Source organism: Planococcus citri, chromosome 2 (genome assembly GCF_950023065.1).
Source record: "Planococcus citri chromosome 2, ihPlaCitr1.1, whole genome shotgun sequence".
NCBI classification, from domain to species: domain Eukaryota; kingdom Metazoa; phylum Arthropoda; class Insecta; order Hemiptera; family Pseudococcidae; genus Planococcus; species Planococcus citri.
The window spans coordinates 41,692,299-41,710,230 of record NC_088678.1 but is presented as its reverse complement, the minus strand read 5'-3'; the positions used below and the strand labels follow the sequence as shown (position 1 = coordinate 41,710,230).

At 35.6% G+C, this 17,932-nt stretch overlaps 1 protein-coding gene across 2 annotated transcripts in view; it reads right to left on the bottom strand.

Annotated features, from left to right (window-relative positions):
• The window catches only part of LOC135835815 (mucin-2-like), a 151,018-nt gene that overhangs the window by 62,806 nt on the left and 70,280 nt on the right, over nucleotides 1-17,932 (bottom strand). For both annotated transcript variants that reach the window (XM_065350247.1, XM_065350248.1), the window contains exon 2: nucleotides 9,751-10,161. In XM_065350247.1, the coding sequence (XP_065206319.1) occupies nucleotides 9,751-10,108 (358 nt within the window). In that variant the 5' untranslated portion in view covers nucleotides 10,109-10,161. The remainder of the gene's footprint in view (nucleotides 1-9,750; nucleotides 10,162-17,932) is intronic.

Genomic DNA, 17,932 nt, shown 5'->3' with positions numbered 1-17,932 from the left:
TAGAAACGGATGTTAGAAAAATGGCTGTGATCGATCAAGTGTGTCTAATCTTTAACAGGCACCAATCACGCTCATACATCTCTAAGTTGGGTTTTACATTTTTCATCAAAAATTATGTAATTTACAAAATACATACCAAAAATCATAGCAAAATTTGGAAAATGAAAAGTATCTTTGGTAACTTCATTTTCAAAAAAAAAAAAAAATTTACTCAATTCTTAACCCTAGGTTGTGGTAAAAAATTAATACTATGGAAATTCCTTCCCTGTGACCAACAAATCCAAATTTCAGCATTCCAGGTCATTCCCATCACAATATCTAAAATCGTCACTTTTCCAGTGTTGCGGTATATTCAAATATTTTCTCCCCTAGAAGGAGGGGGAGGGGGGTAATGACAGTATTTTTGTTTTTATTTTCAAATTTTTCAACCTGTTTTGAGTGTAGGTACTTTTTCAACACAATTGTGCTAAAAAGAGTGCAAATCCAATTGTGTCTACAAAATCAAAAAAATGAAAAAAATGATCTTAAGATAGCTTTTAGTTGAAATTCAACCTTGAGGCTTGAAGGGTGATTTTTAGAGAATTTTTCGAACTGATCATTGCAAAAATAATGAAAAATTATTATTACGTCAGGATTTTTCACTATTTCAGAGTTGATGACACTATCATCACTTATCAGTGAAATTCCATCAATTTATGCAACTTTCAAGTGATTTCTATAACAAAATTTATGGTAACTTTCAGTAACTGGAAGGTTAATTCATCAATAATTTTTATAATATTTTCTGCATTTTGATAAATTATCCCATATCTGATAATTTTTGACCAAAATTATGACTTTTTGATCACTCTGACGAATTTGTAGGTAGTCATTTTATAAAACAACTCATATCGAAAATTACGATAAAAAGCGAAGCGAGACATAGAATTTTTAGAAAATTATGAGTCAGCTCCATTTTTTAAAATTTTAGTCGATTTTTTGGGGAAAAAGTAACTTTTGATTGAAAAAATTAAGTATCCACGCTATAATGCCTGTAATACGCCATCGCGCCAATAGGCCACAGAAAAACTCGAAACCACGTCTAATGACTCGACATGTTGAAATTCAGGTTTAAGGTAGATAAATTTGAGTTTTCAAACTTCATTTGGAACAATTTTGAGAGAATTGCATATTTTCAAAAAATCTGCTGGATACTCCACAATTGCTCTAAACGGTTCGAAATCATTTACAATCGATTCGGGTGATCGAAAATAGGGCACAAAACAAATATCAGCTCTCTAAGCCAATTTGGTAAAATTTTGATTTTTTAGAATTTTCAAACAAAATTTCATTTTTTTAAATTCACCAAAAAATCTAAAAATGCACTATAGGTATGTGGCCCAAATTCTCTAGACATTTTTTTCGCGATCCATCCCGAAATAATATTTGAAAGTGTAGGTACAGCTGAACAAACTTTTTTTCTACTTTTTTGAACAGTTTTTTGAACTCCTCAAAAAATCAATTTAAAAATTCGAACACTTCCTCCCTGAAAATCGGATGTTCAACTAAAATCTCAATTTTCACTTTTTCGACAACCCTTAAAAATCAAAAGAAAGTGTTGCAGATCTCCAAGAACAACATTTCGAGAAATATCCTAATTTTGTAGAAAGGAAATCGGAATGTTTTGCGTCAAAATTCAAAATACCCCAATTTTTTTCTATACTGTAAAATTATTGTTATCAATAGTTTCCATTTACTTCTTTACCCACGCGTTACTCATACGCAACCCACTAAGTTGAAATTTCCATTCAATTAAATCGAAAATAGTATAGCTGTTCTCAGGAAAACATCTGACGTTGGTTATTCTGTATAGTGATGGACCATAATATATGTATTTCAAGCCCTACTATCATTTCTTTCGTAGAAAACTTTATTCATTTATAGTACACGTATACTTTAATTCGTAATCATTTATTTTTTACGTACACGTGTAAAAACGTTATCGTCGATGCGGATTGTAAATTTCATCATCAAAATTCCCAGTTCTGACTTTGAATTTGTGACATTTTTTCAATTCGTTTAAATACGTAGGAAAGCTGACTGCTGATGTCATGAGCTAAACACTACCTATTTATACACTTACATCCACTCAATGATGATTCAAACTCCAAATATTACACATTTCTATATATACTAAACAATCATCATAGACCAAATTAAATCCAAATTTTCGGAAAATCAACCAACATTCCTTCAACCTTTTATCTACCACCCTCCTCAGTCACTGACCACGTATTCATTTCCCACGCACCGATTCGTATTTACGTACAAATCAGCTTCTTCGAGTGAATTGACACAAAACCGTAACTTTTCTTCGTGCATTATTGTACGTACTTCAGGCAAAGTGAAAAGTTTCGTCACAATTGGAAACTTTGGCGAGTGTTTACCAACTTTGCACACTTCTGGTAGTTAGCACTTTTTGTTGTTCAAAACTTACTCCAGACTTGAGAACTTGTTCGCGCAACTTAAGCAAGTGTAACGCTCAAGTATACGCACCTTTCAAATAGGTACGTCGACGTACATATATTACATGCGAGTCAAAGCCGAAAATTTTATTACGTATGAATGGGCATAAAATGAAGGCATGTTTAAACTTGAGGGAATTCGAGTGAAGATGATCACCAAATTACACAGTGATCTGATCTTTCAAGAGAGGGAAGAGCCCCAAAAGGTCGCGCCACATCAATCTAGAGAAGAAAGGTATAGGAAGGATTCGGGGAAAAACCCAAGCTGAATTTTTGATATTTATTTCACTAATCATTTGATACCCAAAGTACAACTTTCAAACCCATATAGAAGTAGTTTAGAACAACGACACCCAAACGTGAATCGTTATCAATCAAATTCTAAAATTAATTGCCAAAGTCTAATTTACTTTCGTGATAAGAGAAGACAACGTTTATAATTACAGGAATTGGAAATTGGAATCGCACTCACTAACGCCATGAAGACGTATAGACAGAGAGGTAGAAGCAGAGGCCAAATCCAAACCACGACCACAGCTCTGGTATAAAGTGCTTTTACGTACGCGTAAAAGAAGAAAATTGCTCGTGTATATTCAGCCGGCTTTCGTCGATCCGGCAACCTCGCACTTCTCGAGCCTATTATAAACACACGACGTCACTCGGCTTCGGCTTTCTTCGTTCGCAGGTTCCCTTCGACTTGTACCGTAGCCTATACATTTTATACTATACCGCTCTTTATGTACGCGTTTCGCGTCTACACATTTCCGCGTTCTTATCACTATAATATCGCGATATACATTTCGTATCAGCTTCGCCGCCGCGTACGTATTCGCAATGAAAAAGAAAAAAAAACTTACGCGTCTACGAGACGATTTATCGTCGCGGTAACCGGTTTACATGGCACGACTTTTCAGTTATTTAGTCTGCTGTACACGCAATAGGTCGAAAAAATCCAACGCCTACCTAATTCTGACTACGTTACGGTAGAATCACAGAGTTTCGGACGTACGCAGGACCCTGCGGAAGTGAAGGAAAGCTCGACGTATTTTGGGTTGAAAGTGGAGGCAGATCTGGTGACATGCGGAGGCGAGATGAGGAATCAACTTTTCGTATCCATGCATTGAAATCTGTATACATCTACATAAGGGAGGCCTACGAAAAATAGTCGGAGGATTTTGACCAAATTTGGTGAAGATCTACATTTTGAGTCTATCCAAAAATCCAAAAAAAAAATCGGATTCAATGCTTCGCTATAAAATAAGACGTACATTTGATGTAAATGTTATCTTTGAGAATAGTCTCTACAACAGAAGAAGGCTTAATCAGCAGCAGGATTCAAAAGATTTCTAAAATTTCATAATACAAAGATACGTGCAATATCTCATTAAAGTTCCAGAATAGAGAAGCTTTACCTCCTCTCCGCCCTTCCTCTCAAAAATCCACGAGGAACCTCATAGAAGTGAAGCAGAAAAGGGGTATAGTTAAACCCAGCAACGCAGCATCGCGTATAGCTCTTAACTCTCTCGGGAAATCTGTCACACGATTACCCAAATAAATTCTCCGACCACTTTACACCATTAATAAGCGTACTGGGATGAGGGGAAGGGAAGGAAAGGGTTGGCGTTGTGTCGAATGCGATAGAAGTTTTTCCAAATCCATCCAGTAAACTATATTCTCTGTGTGTACAAACAGCACATCGTCGTAGAGTAAGTATATACGATTAAGGTATATACTCGTAGCACTCTTGGCACAATGGCCTGTGATGAGGGTGAGGTTTATAGGTGCACTAGCATTATTTGCGGGTATGAAATTTTAATCATTTCAACCTGACGTATCGATTATATACAAATTGCAAAAGCACTCGTATAGTTGAATTATTGACACGCACTCTATGTAGGTTCATACTCCGTTCTTTATGCCGCACATATTACCTATTCCATCATTATCAGATACCTGTCTTGTGCAGCTGGGTAAACCAGAAAAGTTCCCTAATATGTACCTATTTTGTTTTTGTTTTCATCTTCTAATAAAGCAAAATAAACGTTTTAAAATAAAAAATTTAATGCATATTTTTTCGTGGACGACAAATTAACGTCATTGTCGCGTTTTTCCAATTGCAACAAAGTTACTTCTAGCTTATAAAGTACCCAAGAAGATCTACTCATGTATGCATCAAAGTGAACCAAATACCAGTCTGCATTTTTCTCACTTCCAGTTCAATGGTTTTAATAAAATACGTATTCGTACAATTTAAATATGTACAGAGACGTGCTATTCGACTTGGGGAGTCACGATTTAGGTGTTTCCTGGCTTTTTTCTCACTACAAATATATAGATGCTTTCTTTCCTCGCATGTTTTTCGCCTCTCGAGTAGGAATGAATTATTTTATGCTACGTGTGTTTCAAAATTTACAATCTATAAATTCGTCTCTCTAGCTATTAATTTCAAGAAGTTTCTACTCGACTTTAATATACTCTAATGAGATACAATGGTACCCATGCATAATTAAACGCGAGGAATAAAAAATGAACGAACCCTTCGTCAAGATGTGGAATTACTGCACCAATTGATTGTAAATAGGATGAATAAATGAATCAAATGAGCACATGACCAGGACGAAAGCGAAATATGCACTGCAGTGAGGAGGAATCAAGGTGTCTACTAAATCGAAAAAAATGAAAAAAATCGACCTTTCGATAGCTTTGATGGCCTACAGTCGAAAAGGATGCATGACTTTTGATAATTTAAATTTCAAATCGGTTATTTTGACGTGTTTTGAAAATATTTTCTTCTCAAATATTTCGCATTATAATGCAGCCTCCGCCAAATTTGGTCAAAATCCTTCAACATTTTTTTAATGCCAGACGAGAAATTGCTCACGTCAGATGGATTTGCCAGTTCTGCTGTGATTGTGCCAAGATGACAACATTGTCCTGAGCTCAGCTTTCGCTGTTCTCCCTCTCCTAATACCCTCCCTCCCCACGGAAATGACTAAATTTACGACATAAAACAACCCTAGCCTTTGAAAAATTCATATAAAGTTTTTTCGCAAAAATTCTCAAAATCTAAAGAGAACGTTTAAAAGCTTGAAACCCAGTTATCTACAAGTAGAATCAAGTCGAACGTCAATTAGTATGAAACCCTTCCCTTCCAACCGACCAAATAATTACCAACTCTTCTTCGAGGTACACATCGTTAATGACCGAAAAATGATCAAGAAAAACTTCAAAAGTCATTCTATAAATATCTAATCTGTGTGAGTACGAGCATTTTTCTCGATACAACATACTATACGAGTACAAACGAAACCCATAAAAAATTTTTATAGCTTAGACGCCACGAGCGTTTTAAAACGCACACGACCGCATTCTTTTTCATTTTCGAAATTCGTCCAATCTAATCCCTACGGGCCACACAAGCTTACGTCGAATAATCTCAAATAAATTCGTAGAGAAAATAAACGGCGCGGCGCGGCGGCATTTAATCGTACAAATGAGCTTACACATGCGTCACCTCACCGCATATGCTTGTTGCGCAAATATGCATAAATGCGTCATTTACGCGGACAAATGGATTGCATTTGTTATTGTTATTATTGTTGAAATTAACGCGCTCGGAAATGTTTTCGTGTTGGGTAATTCGTGTACATAATTATGCTTACTACACTACGATATATGTAAGTAGAAGTACCTATAGCATACCTAGACACAAGCAGCAAATTATGGAAGGAATGAGGAGGTAATGTATGTTCAGAAATATTCGAATACGCTCGGAATACCTTCGTTTGACTTAATATCACAATCATTTTTTTCAATTTTGAACTTTTGAGTTTTGAATACCTATAACGAGAGATGTTCTTTGAATACTAATGCAGGTCTAACAAACTTTCAAAACCCAAAAGTGACTTTTGTATCATTTTTGACACGACTTTACATGACTTTTTCTCTTGACCCCTCCCCCCCTCCCCTTACATACAAATTTTAATTTTGAGTTTTTTGAATAAAAAAAAAATGCACACAGGTTTTTAATCAAATTATATCGTTCAATTCTTAAAACAAGATGCGATATGTCGAGGGAAGGGGGTAAGATTGAAATTTCCTCAACTTTCTACGTACGAGTACTTTGAACTTCGTAGGCAAAGCCAATTTTTATATTTTATCAATTTCAGTTCAATTTTAATTTTCAACAACGACAGTTAGACAGTACTGAAAGTAGAAAGTAGAAACAATACTCAGGTACCTACTTACATCATAAAATTAAAAATTTGAAGTCGAACGAAGTATCCTCGAGCGTATCAGAACACACCTTCTCATTCCTTCCATAATTTTCTGCTAGACAGACACATACCTAGATAGACCTGATACAACAAACCTAAAATGTACTTTACCTATACAGAAATACAAACATACGAGTACTACGTGCGATTAGGCTACTTTTTAGATTGTAATACACAACACAGTTACACACTCGTTCGTGCATTCTACGAGTACGTATGAAAGAAATAGATGTTGTAGCAAAAAACCATGCTTCAATTCTACGCACGTCGAAAACAAATTTTCACAAACAGATAGGCTTTCTCTTGTTTCTCTCGCATGTTTTTATTGCACTTCTGTTGTAGTGAGAAATGTTCAAAGATATGCGAAAAAAATATCAACAACGGGACCCCTTTGATAAATAGCTATGCTAATAATGTCGTTACTTGTATTGTTTTTGAATTCAAAAACGTTTCATTTTTATTCACACAAATGCATTTATGTGTACATACTTATTGGAAGCGTCAATTTAAAATTATTGCACTGAATAATGGTCACAATTCACTGTTTGAGGATGTGGAAGCAAAGGGGTAGCATACAAGGTGAAGCAACCACATCAAACTCGTAAACTTTGATAATCTTTTAAGAAATCCAAAATTTTTAAGAACAGGTGCAGAAAGTACGATTTTCATATTTTCAATTCAAGGAAAATCTTATCACTAGAACAGCATAAATATTTGCACACCTTGAAGACGAAGTAAATCTTAATCCAACCAATTCAACATCCTCCTGCATCTCTCACCCACATAATCCAAATCCATTACCAAGCACAATGAAACCGCAAAAATCATTCGATCTAATATAGGTACTTTGTATGCGTATACTCGAGAGCCCATAGATCAACAATTTAACAACCAACGAAATGAACGTCGACCATCTGAAGATCTTCAATTAACCACTGGCGTCATTAATATGAAAAACGCCACCTCACACACCGTAGGTGGTGAAGGAATTTCTCTTTGATTCGAACTTGGAAGGAAGGTAGTCCTCTATATACCTATAGCACACATTTCTAGATGAATTTTGTTCACGTAAGACATGCCTTCGTTCACGCTTCACCAATTGACACGGTCCCAGACACACCGACAAGAGGCTTTTACGCGTGTAGTATAAAATCGTTAACATTTCCACAGAACCAGATTTTTGGCTTTTCTGTTAAATACCTTTTACGTCTGTTCGAGTTAAACATGCATGCGGTATTTTATCGTAGGTAACCAGTTCGTCGTAGTAGTAGTAGGTACGAGTAACTAATACAAAACTTCCTCTTTCTGACCCTCGTCCCCTCTTTCACCAGACTGCGGTTTCACTCTTTATTTCCTCGACGAAATCGGGCAACTTCCAATATATTCAAAAAGGGTGTTCAAAAAGTAGGTACCTAATTATGTTACTAATAAATGGAACTATGACTGAGCATTTTTAAACATGAAAAGTTCCCCGATTTTTCATGTCGCTCCTGTGACCGCTAGAAAGCTAAAAAAATTAAATCGAAAGTTTTCGACGAGTATTCGCTGCTAACAATAAGGGAACCTCTTGAGGTGTCACACTCCGATTTGAACGGGATTGCGATTTTTAGAAAGAGCATAGTCTAAAATCCCCAAAACCAAATTTTCAGCTGCCCAAGTTCATTTTTCGATTTTTGGAGAATTTTTGAAAATTCAAAATTGACTTTTGGCGATTCATGCTATTTTTCCAAAGTACGAACTTGAGCAGTAAAAATGGTCAAAATAAGCCCCAAAACTAATATTAATTACCCGAATCCAAATTTCACAATTTCCAACCATTCTGGAGCCTCCAGCGCGATTTATCAATTTCTCCAGAATTTTGAATTTGCTCCAGAAGGCGTGAATATGAAATTGGGCAGCTAAAAATCGAGTTGTATATTACACTCGACGTGTTTAACGAGTTTATCTACATTTGAGCCGATTTTGGGAGTGACACCTCAAGAATGGTTTTTTTGACCAGCTTTTTTCAGAATTAAAAAATCAAAAAAACCAAAAGATAACCGTTTGTGAGAAAATTTTTGAAATTTGTGCGAATCGCTGTATTTCTTCAAGAAATAACGCCCGGAGCGCAAATTCTACCATTTCCAGCCGTTTTGGAGCGAGAGTGACACCTCAAAAAACCACTCTTGAGGTGTCACTCTCAAAATCGGCTCAAATGTGGATAAACTCGTTAAACAGGTCGAGTGTAATATATGTATGTACAACTCGATTTTTAGCTGCCCAACTTCATATTCACGCCTTCAAGAGCAAATTCTAAATTCTGGAGAAATTGAAAATCGCGCTGGAGGCTCCAGAATGGTTGGAAATTGTGAAATTTGGATTCGGGTAATTAATATTAGTTTTGGGACTTATTTTGACCATTTTTACTGCTCAAGTACGTACTTTGGAAAAAAAGCATAAATCGCCAAAAAGTCAATTTTGAATTTTCAAAAATTCTCCAAAAATCGAAAAATGAACTTGGGCAGCTGAAAATTTGGTTTTGGGGATTTTAGACTATGCTCTTTCTAAAAATCGCGATCCCGTTCAAATCGGAGTGTGACACCTCAAGAGGTTTCCTCGTAAGTATAGCGAAAGTCAATAACGAAAGATCTCGACAAGTATTTTTTTCTAAAAATATATTAAGGTCCAATTTCGATTTCAGGGGCTTCAATTTTGGGGAAAGGGTCCTAAAATCAACATCAAATTTTTTGGAAAAATATTTTTTTTCAACTCGTATTATAAACTCAAGTCCAAAATTTGAAGTGATTTGGTATCATAGGAGCCAAAATACGTCTTCCTCCCCCGGACCCTCGCCAAAAATCATGAAAAATTGTGCTTCAGCCAAACGAGCAGCACAAACGAAGCAAGGGCAGGAGTCAAGAACTGACGACGTTGAAAATAATTCACTAAAGACTACATCAAAAAATGGATAGGTAATTAGGTATACTTACACGAATGCAGGCACTCGGCGATAGACGTAGCGTCGACAAAATACCCATGACACAGCACACACACCAAATGCGGATTTACATCTCTCAGCTTGACTCGATTATTGGTGGTATACAAAGTGGAATTAGCCATCACCGGCACAGCCATTGAACTCGTAACGACGGCCGGAGCCGGAGCCGAGGCAGCGCTGGTCGCGCTTTTCTCGCTTCCGTCGCCGTCGCTGACATCGCCATTGACGCTTTCCACCGTCGACGGCGTATTTACCGGAGGCGAACCTACGCAAGGAGTTGTTGCATCTTCCAATACAGTAGCCGGAGAAGCATGCGGTTGTTGCTGTTGATGCTGCATTCCCACCACCATATTCCGATCTATTTTATACTCTTAGTTCCACAGTCGAGACTTGCGGATTTTCACTGCAACATAAGAACAGAAAAACATCGCCAAATAAATTATTGTTGCAAATTCAAGCGCGAGTAATATGTACATGTAGAGGAGGAGTTGGTTGACGGAGGCAAAAAAACAAGTTCACAAAGAATACGGAAAAATCGATACACCGAAGAGAGAATCTCCCCAGAAAACAGAGAAACGAAAGGAAAGATGCGAAGAAAAAAGTAAAAACGACCGAGATTATTTTAAATTCTAACGGTTAGACAGGAAGTGTTTCTTTATGAACGTTTTATGTTAATGATCTCGATTTCGAAAACTGTGTGTACTCTATACGCTGTTGATTTGCATAACAAACAAATTCCAATAAATGTACAACCAGCTAACGACCCCCTCTTCTAAATGTCACCCTACCTTAACACTTGTTTCTCGTTTTTCTTTTTCTCTATTATTGTATCTATGTGTGCTGCAAGCGCACCGTTCCTCGTCGCCTGTCGCTTAGCATTATGTACACAACAAATAGCCACAGCCTATTTCATTTCATCGTCTTCTTTCGGTCACTCTCTTTACCTTTATCATTATCATTATTCTTTTCTTGTGAATTCGAAATTCTCGGAAATCTAAACCTTTTTTCTATACCTTTATTCGAGGGGTGTTACGTACAGACAGATCAAATGAAACTTCGAAATACCTACGCGTAGGTATTCTTCACTTTTCAATTTTCGTCAGCCACATTCGAGTGAAAAATGGAAAATTTTTCCTAAAAACTTATACCCTTGAAATATTGTTGCATTTTTCTCGATGAAACTTGACCAATTTGGAGAGCAATTTTCGACATGAGCCAGGAAAAGTGTATTTTTCAGCATTTTAAAACGTTTTTTGAAAAATTTGGGAGCTCCAATGTAACCATTTTTTCGGCTCACGTCAAAATTAGGCATTATTGTGACCACATTAGGAAAGAATTTCCTGAATTAAATTTTGTATGTAATTTACTCAAATTTTTTGGAGATTCAAAATCCCGTAGAACCTTTCAATTTATTTTATGACAAAAAGCAGCTAACAAATTTTGGTTTAAAAAATGAAAAAAATCGACGAAATAAGTGATCGAAAAGGTTTACTTTGTTGGTTCTAAAATTCGTTATTTTAAAAATAGCCAGGTTCGCACTCATTTTTTTTTTCAAAAAAAAAGTTAATTTTAGTAACTAAAAAGCTTGAAAAAAAAAAAACACAAAAAGTAATCAAAAAAAGTGACAAAACGCGAAGAAAACATTTAAAATGATGTAGAAAAAAATCAACGAAAACAAAAAGAACATTACGAATTGAATTGTTTTTTTTAAAGAAGTTGAACAATAATTTTGAATTTTTTTGGTAAAAAAGCGAGACTTTTGATCAGTTTTTAACAACAAAGTGAGAATTTTTGTAATTTCTGACAAAAAGGCGAGACTTCTGGATAATTATAGGTATTGTCCAAAAAAATTACTTTTCGGATTTTTTTTTTTTGAGAAAAAATATCAACTTTTAGCAATTTTGATAAATTAATGCAAAAATCAATTTTCGGAATTTGTAAAATATAATATGTATTGAAAAAAAATAATACTTTTTAGCAATTTCTGGCAGAAAAACGAGGCTAAATGTTTCGCATTTTTTTTTAAAAAGCGAGAACTTGGTCGAAAAGCAAAAATTTGACCAATTTTAGCCAGAAGCAGTACCTTAAGTAAGTATGGGACTTTTCAGAATTTTTTGCACATAACGACAATCTTGAGCAATTTTACTAAAAAGGTGAGAATTTCTGTTAATTTTTTAAAAAGCGAGAATTTTTGAAAAATATAAAAAGCAGAATTTCTTGTGTCAAAAAAATAAGACTTTTTTTATTTTTCAGTTCAAAGCTTGACTTTGCTAAAACAGCGAGGCATTTGGGTAACTTTTAGGGGAAAAATCGACTTTTTGAAGTTTTTAAATCATTTGGCAATTTTGAAGCGCGTGGGTCAGAATTTTCCCACGACAACACCGTGGGGAAACCCTGAGCGTCGGGGTTGCGATTTTTGAAAAATTTTGAAATTCAAAATTTTACTGTGGGCGCCAAACTTGAAACTGGCAGCTAAAATTTTAATGGTGTAGTATTTGGGCCAATGGGCTACCACTGAGACCACTTTCTATCCAAATCCTTGAGGGACACTTCATGAGTTAGCTACACCTATATTTTACGTAAAGTAGAGAAGAGATTTTTCTTTATTTATTTGATATTTATTATCAATTTTTCCCCTTCATAGTAAAGACGAGTTGATAAACGTCGAAAAGTCGTAAAACCAGTTTCTCTATATGGTATAGCGATGCTCTTTCAGTAAAGTAAACGTACGGCACTGCGCCGCGCCGCAGTCCACGTACAAATACAATATTATTTTTTATTTATATTATATTCATAATATTTATAAGGTCTCTCCTTATGTGTACTATACAAATACAGTTCTGTTTACATATTTATACGAAATCAGCAGCAAAGCACGCGTTTTTTCTAACGCCAGCGCCAAGAGTATCGTACTGGTAAGTGTGATGTCAGGTGAAAGTGACTTCAGAACTCTTGTGTACATTATACTGTACAGCTATAGACACTAAACCAGTTTCCTTTTGCATATTGCGAATTAAAATAGAAAAAAAACCGCCTACTGTACTAAAGCAGCGATGCTGGGGTATAACTTTCTCGCCTCGTGCGGGTGGGTATACGACTGCACAAACGAACGTATAGAAAGTTATCATGGTCGGTGTTAAGGGATGTAACACGAGATTTGAAATTAATTGCGACGATTAAAAGAAAAATGAATGACTGAGTGGCCGGACGTGGCGTGCTAGTGGAACGCCTCGCCGCCGTCGCGTCGACAAACGACAAATAAAAAGGGGTACCGAGATGACGTAGTGGTTACGTTACGAGCCGAGCTGTGGAGCTAGCAGGGAAAAAAATGTAACAGAGGGTGCGAGTAGAGAAAGGCGGCACGGTGTAGCTGTAGCTTCGGTAATGAGATGAAATACAAGTGAGTATATAGAGAACGAACAGAGAAGAGTGAAGGGTGAAGAAACAGAGTCATAATAATTGGGGAAGAAAGTTGATGCGTTGGATTATGACCGTTTTAGTAGTTTAAATTGGAATTTAAGGGGTTGCGAAAAGTTACGACTGTTGGGAACGCATGTTGCTGCGAAGTAAATGAAGAAAACATGCCCTATAATAAGTTGTAATATACGTTCACCTGAAGTGGGTCAGAAATTCAAAGTATGGGGAGGGTGGGTGTTGCGACACCTGAATGAAAAAAGTATTTTACGATATCTATAGTATGAAAAAGTGTAGCAAAAATTTATTTGAATTTTTTTTGCAATTTTCGAACAATTTTAACAAACTTTGAGATGATTTCAATAAAGTGTAAAAACTTCAACATGGAAAATGAAAATTGGACACACTTAAATTTTCAACATGTACTAGACCACAATCCATACACGAAAAAGTGCTCTAGAAGTTGATTTTGTATTTTTTTTTTCGGGAACCAAAAAAACGCGCTGCCAAAATGAAGGTACTATGTGCCCCATTCAGAAAAGTGCAATTTTGAAATTTTTCCCTTGCACAAATGGGGGGTGGACCCTCAAAAAGGTGATTTTGGGGACATGGTCGGAACCACAAAAACTCGACGGGGTTGTGTTGGGGGACTTCTCCCGATACCAAATATGTGATTTTTTTCCGTGGCACCCTGCACAACTGCATACTGTGGCACTTTTAATGCGATTTTTATGCATTTTTGGCCGATTTCGACGATAAAACGGCTCTGATGACCAGAGTATGGCCTGAAACCAATGGATTCTTGGACGTGTGTTGAACGGGGATATTTGAAGCCCAACTACGCAAACACGGTGAAAAAATACTTGCACAACGCGATTTTATGTGCACTAATAGGTTTGTTACCACTCCCCTCCCCCCGGTATTCAATAATGCATTGTCTATTTGATAATATCGATGCGACCCATCAAAGTGATATGAAATTTCGCGCTGAACTCAAAAATCGTAATCATTTTCAATTCTGACCCCCCCCCCCGCGGTGGAGTTTTGACTCCCAAACTGAATATAACGACGATATTAAACAAGTTTACCACATTACACGTCGATACTGAGGATTTATGTGTACGCAATAAGAATTATTTCTCATATTCGTTGCTGGGAATATTTTTGCTTCAAAAGTTTTCATTCAATCTGCACCCCCTCTCCTCCCCTCCCCTTCCAAGACTATGTTTGAACATGGATTTGAAAACTTGATAATGACCTATCAAAGTGGTATAAAATTTCGCGCTGAGCTCGAAAATTGCATTCATTTTTCATTTGCACCTCCTCGGTGGAGTTTTGCCCCCCTCCGACCATAAATCTAACTACGAAAATGAACACGTTGCACATTACGTGTCTGTACATGAGGATTTATAAAAAAAATATTAGTGGAAAAAAATACAAAAATGAAAGAAAAAACAGAAAAATGGAAAATACAAAAAAGAAAAAAGAAAAAAAGGAGACGAAATGAAAAAAAACAGAAAAATAAGAACGAGAAAAACATTCAATGAAATGAGAAAATTGAAACAAAAAATAAAAACAAATCAGATAATGAAATAAGAAAAAAAGAAAAAACGAGAAAAAAATACAAACAAGAAAAATGGAACAACAATGACAGATACAAAAAATGTAAATGAAAAAAAGGAGATGAAATGAAAAAAAAAAAAAAAAAAAACAGAAAAATAAGAACGTGAAAAAATATACATGAAAATAAATCAGATGAAATAAGAAAAAAAGAGTAACGAAAAAATAATACAAACAAGAAAAATGGAACAACATCAAAAGATACAAAATAGGTATGAAAAACGAAAAAAAAATATAAACAAACCAAAAAAAGGAATGTAAATGAAAAATACAAAAAATGCAAGCAAAAAAAATGAAAGATGAAAAAAATATAGATAAACAAGAAAAATGGAACAACATCAAAAGATACAAAATAGGTATGAAAAACGAGAAAAAAATATAAACAAACCAAAAAAAGGAACGTAAATGAAAAATACAAAAAATGCAAGCAAAAAAATGAAAGATGAAAAAAATATAGATAAACAAGAAAAATGGAACAACATCAAAAGATACAAAATAGGTATGAAAAACAAGAAAAAAATATAAACAAAACAAAAAAAGGAACGTAAACTTCGATTCAGTCATGAGAAACAACAATCGATCGACTGTAGGGAGAGGCGGGGGGGGGGGGGGTCAAAATGAAAAACGAATGAGATTTTCGAGATCAGCGCTAAATTTTATATCATTTTGACGGGTCGCGTCAAGTTTTCAAACCCATAAGGTAGGGGGACGGAGATGGGATGAGAAATTTTGAAACAGAAACATGCCCAGATAACAAATATGAGAATCATTTGAAATACGTACCTACACATAAATCCTCATTTATACAGACACGTAATGTGCAACGTGTTCATTTTCGTAGTTAGATTTATGGTCGGAGGGGGGCAAAACTCCACCGAGGGGGTGCAAATGAAAAATGAATGCAATTTTCGAGCTCAGCGCGAAATTTTATACCACTTTGATAGGTCATTATCAAGTTTTCAAATCCATGTTCAAACATAGTCTTGGAAGGGGAGGGGAGGGGAGGGGGTGCAGATTGAATGAAAACTTTTGAAGCAAAAATATTCCCAGCAACGAATATGAGAAATAATTCTTATTGCGTACACATAAATCCTCAGTATCGACGTGTAATGTGGTAAACTTGTTTAATATCGTCGTTATATTCAGTTTGGGAGTCAAAACTCCACCGCCGGGGGGGGGGGGTCAGAATTGAAAATGATTACGATTTTTGAGTTCAGCGCGAAATTTTATATCACTTTGATGGGTCGCATCGATATTATCAAATAGACAATGCATTATTGAATACCGGGGGGAGGGGAGTGGTAACAAACCTATTAGTGCACATAAAATCGCGTTGTGCAAGTATTTTTTCACCGTGTTTGCGTAGTTGGGCTTCAAATATCCCCGTTCAACACACGTCCAAGAATCCATTGGTTTCAGGCCATACTCTGGTCATCAGAGCCGTTTTATCGTCGAAATCGGCCAAAAATGCATAAAAATCGCATTAAAAGTGCCACAGTATGCAGTTGTGCAGGGTGCCACGGAAAAAAATCACATATTTGGTATCGGGAGAAGTCCCCCAACACAACCCCGTCGAGTTTTTGTGGTTCCGACCATGTCCCCAAAATCACCTTTTTGAGGGTCCACCCCCCATTTGTGCAAGGGAAAAATTTCAAAATTGCACTTTTCTGAATGGGGCACATAGTACCTTCATTTTGGCAGCGCGTTTTTTTGGTTCCCGAAAAAAAAATACAAAATCAACTTCTAGAGCACTTTTTCGTGTATGGATTGTGGTCTAGTACATGTTGAAAATTTAAGTGTGTCCAATTTTCATTTTCCATGTATATGTACCATTGTACCTACCTACACAAATTCACAACACAAATACTTTTTAAATTGATTTGAAATTATTTCAAAAATTAAAAAAAAGTACTTCATCGCAATTTCAAAAAAAGATAAAAAAAAATTCAACTCGATTATCCAGATTTTATGAACTGGAAAACTACAATTATTTGATACGCATGCATTATATTTTTGCCACCCCCCCCCCCCAAAAAGATTCGAAGCAGTTTCGAGCCGTTTTTGGCATTTATGAAAACAGAAAAGAAATTTTTGAAAATTTACATCCCCTCCCAAATTCTAGGAATTGTGATTATGCTAGAAATATGAAATTTGACACATTTTATTCAATTCCTTCCAAACTGAAGCCAAGAAATTTTCAAAAATCTGGATGATCTTAAAAACACCACATTTTTTTGAATTTTACTCCCTCACCCCACAATGCGTTTTTAATACTTATTGCACTTTTTTTTTCAAACAAATAATTTGATTAACTTGCATTAACAAATTCAAAGAAAAATGTACTATCAAGTCGCCAACGACCGTACAAATCCCCTTCCCCCACTTACTCCATCACCAAGACAGGACAAATTGTACATACAAACACATTATACTCCAAATTTTAAATTTGAGAAAATTTCGAGAATTTCAATTTTGGCTCCGCATATTATCATTTTCTTCCAAAAATTGAGCAATACACACACGCAGATGAGGAAAAGAAAATGTAACTTCTCATTTTTCAACAACTGAAACTCGAAATATAATGAATAAACAAGCCCAATACCAAATTACATAAGTAAAATTGCGCAAAAATTTAGCGAAAATCGCATAAAACTTGTCAAAATGTTGAGAAAATTAATTGAAAACGACCTTAATTTCTTATAAAACCGAGAAATTCGAATAAAATCTCATAAGAAAATGCTCAAGACATCAGAAATTTACGAAAAAATGATCGAATATGTGCATTTTCACTATTCCAAAAAATTCTCAACATCGATTTTTCATTTAAAATATAGATCCAGTGGCATTGAAATACAGCAGTGTTCAAAACAGGGGTTTTGTTTTTCAAAAAAAAAAATCTAGAGAATAATAGAATTTTGACATCTATTCGCGAATTCACGAATCGCTTGGATCGCTGTCGTTATTGTCTGAAAAGGGGGAACTGGAGACTATTGACCAATCAGATTACAATTCACAACGCAAAAATTAATAATTTAGTGGCCAACAATTTTTTTTCTTTACTCAAAGACATCAAACGACTCTTTTGCTGATATACAATTTTCTCATTTTTGTTTAAAATACGTTTGCAAATGAGTTCTGGT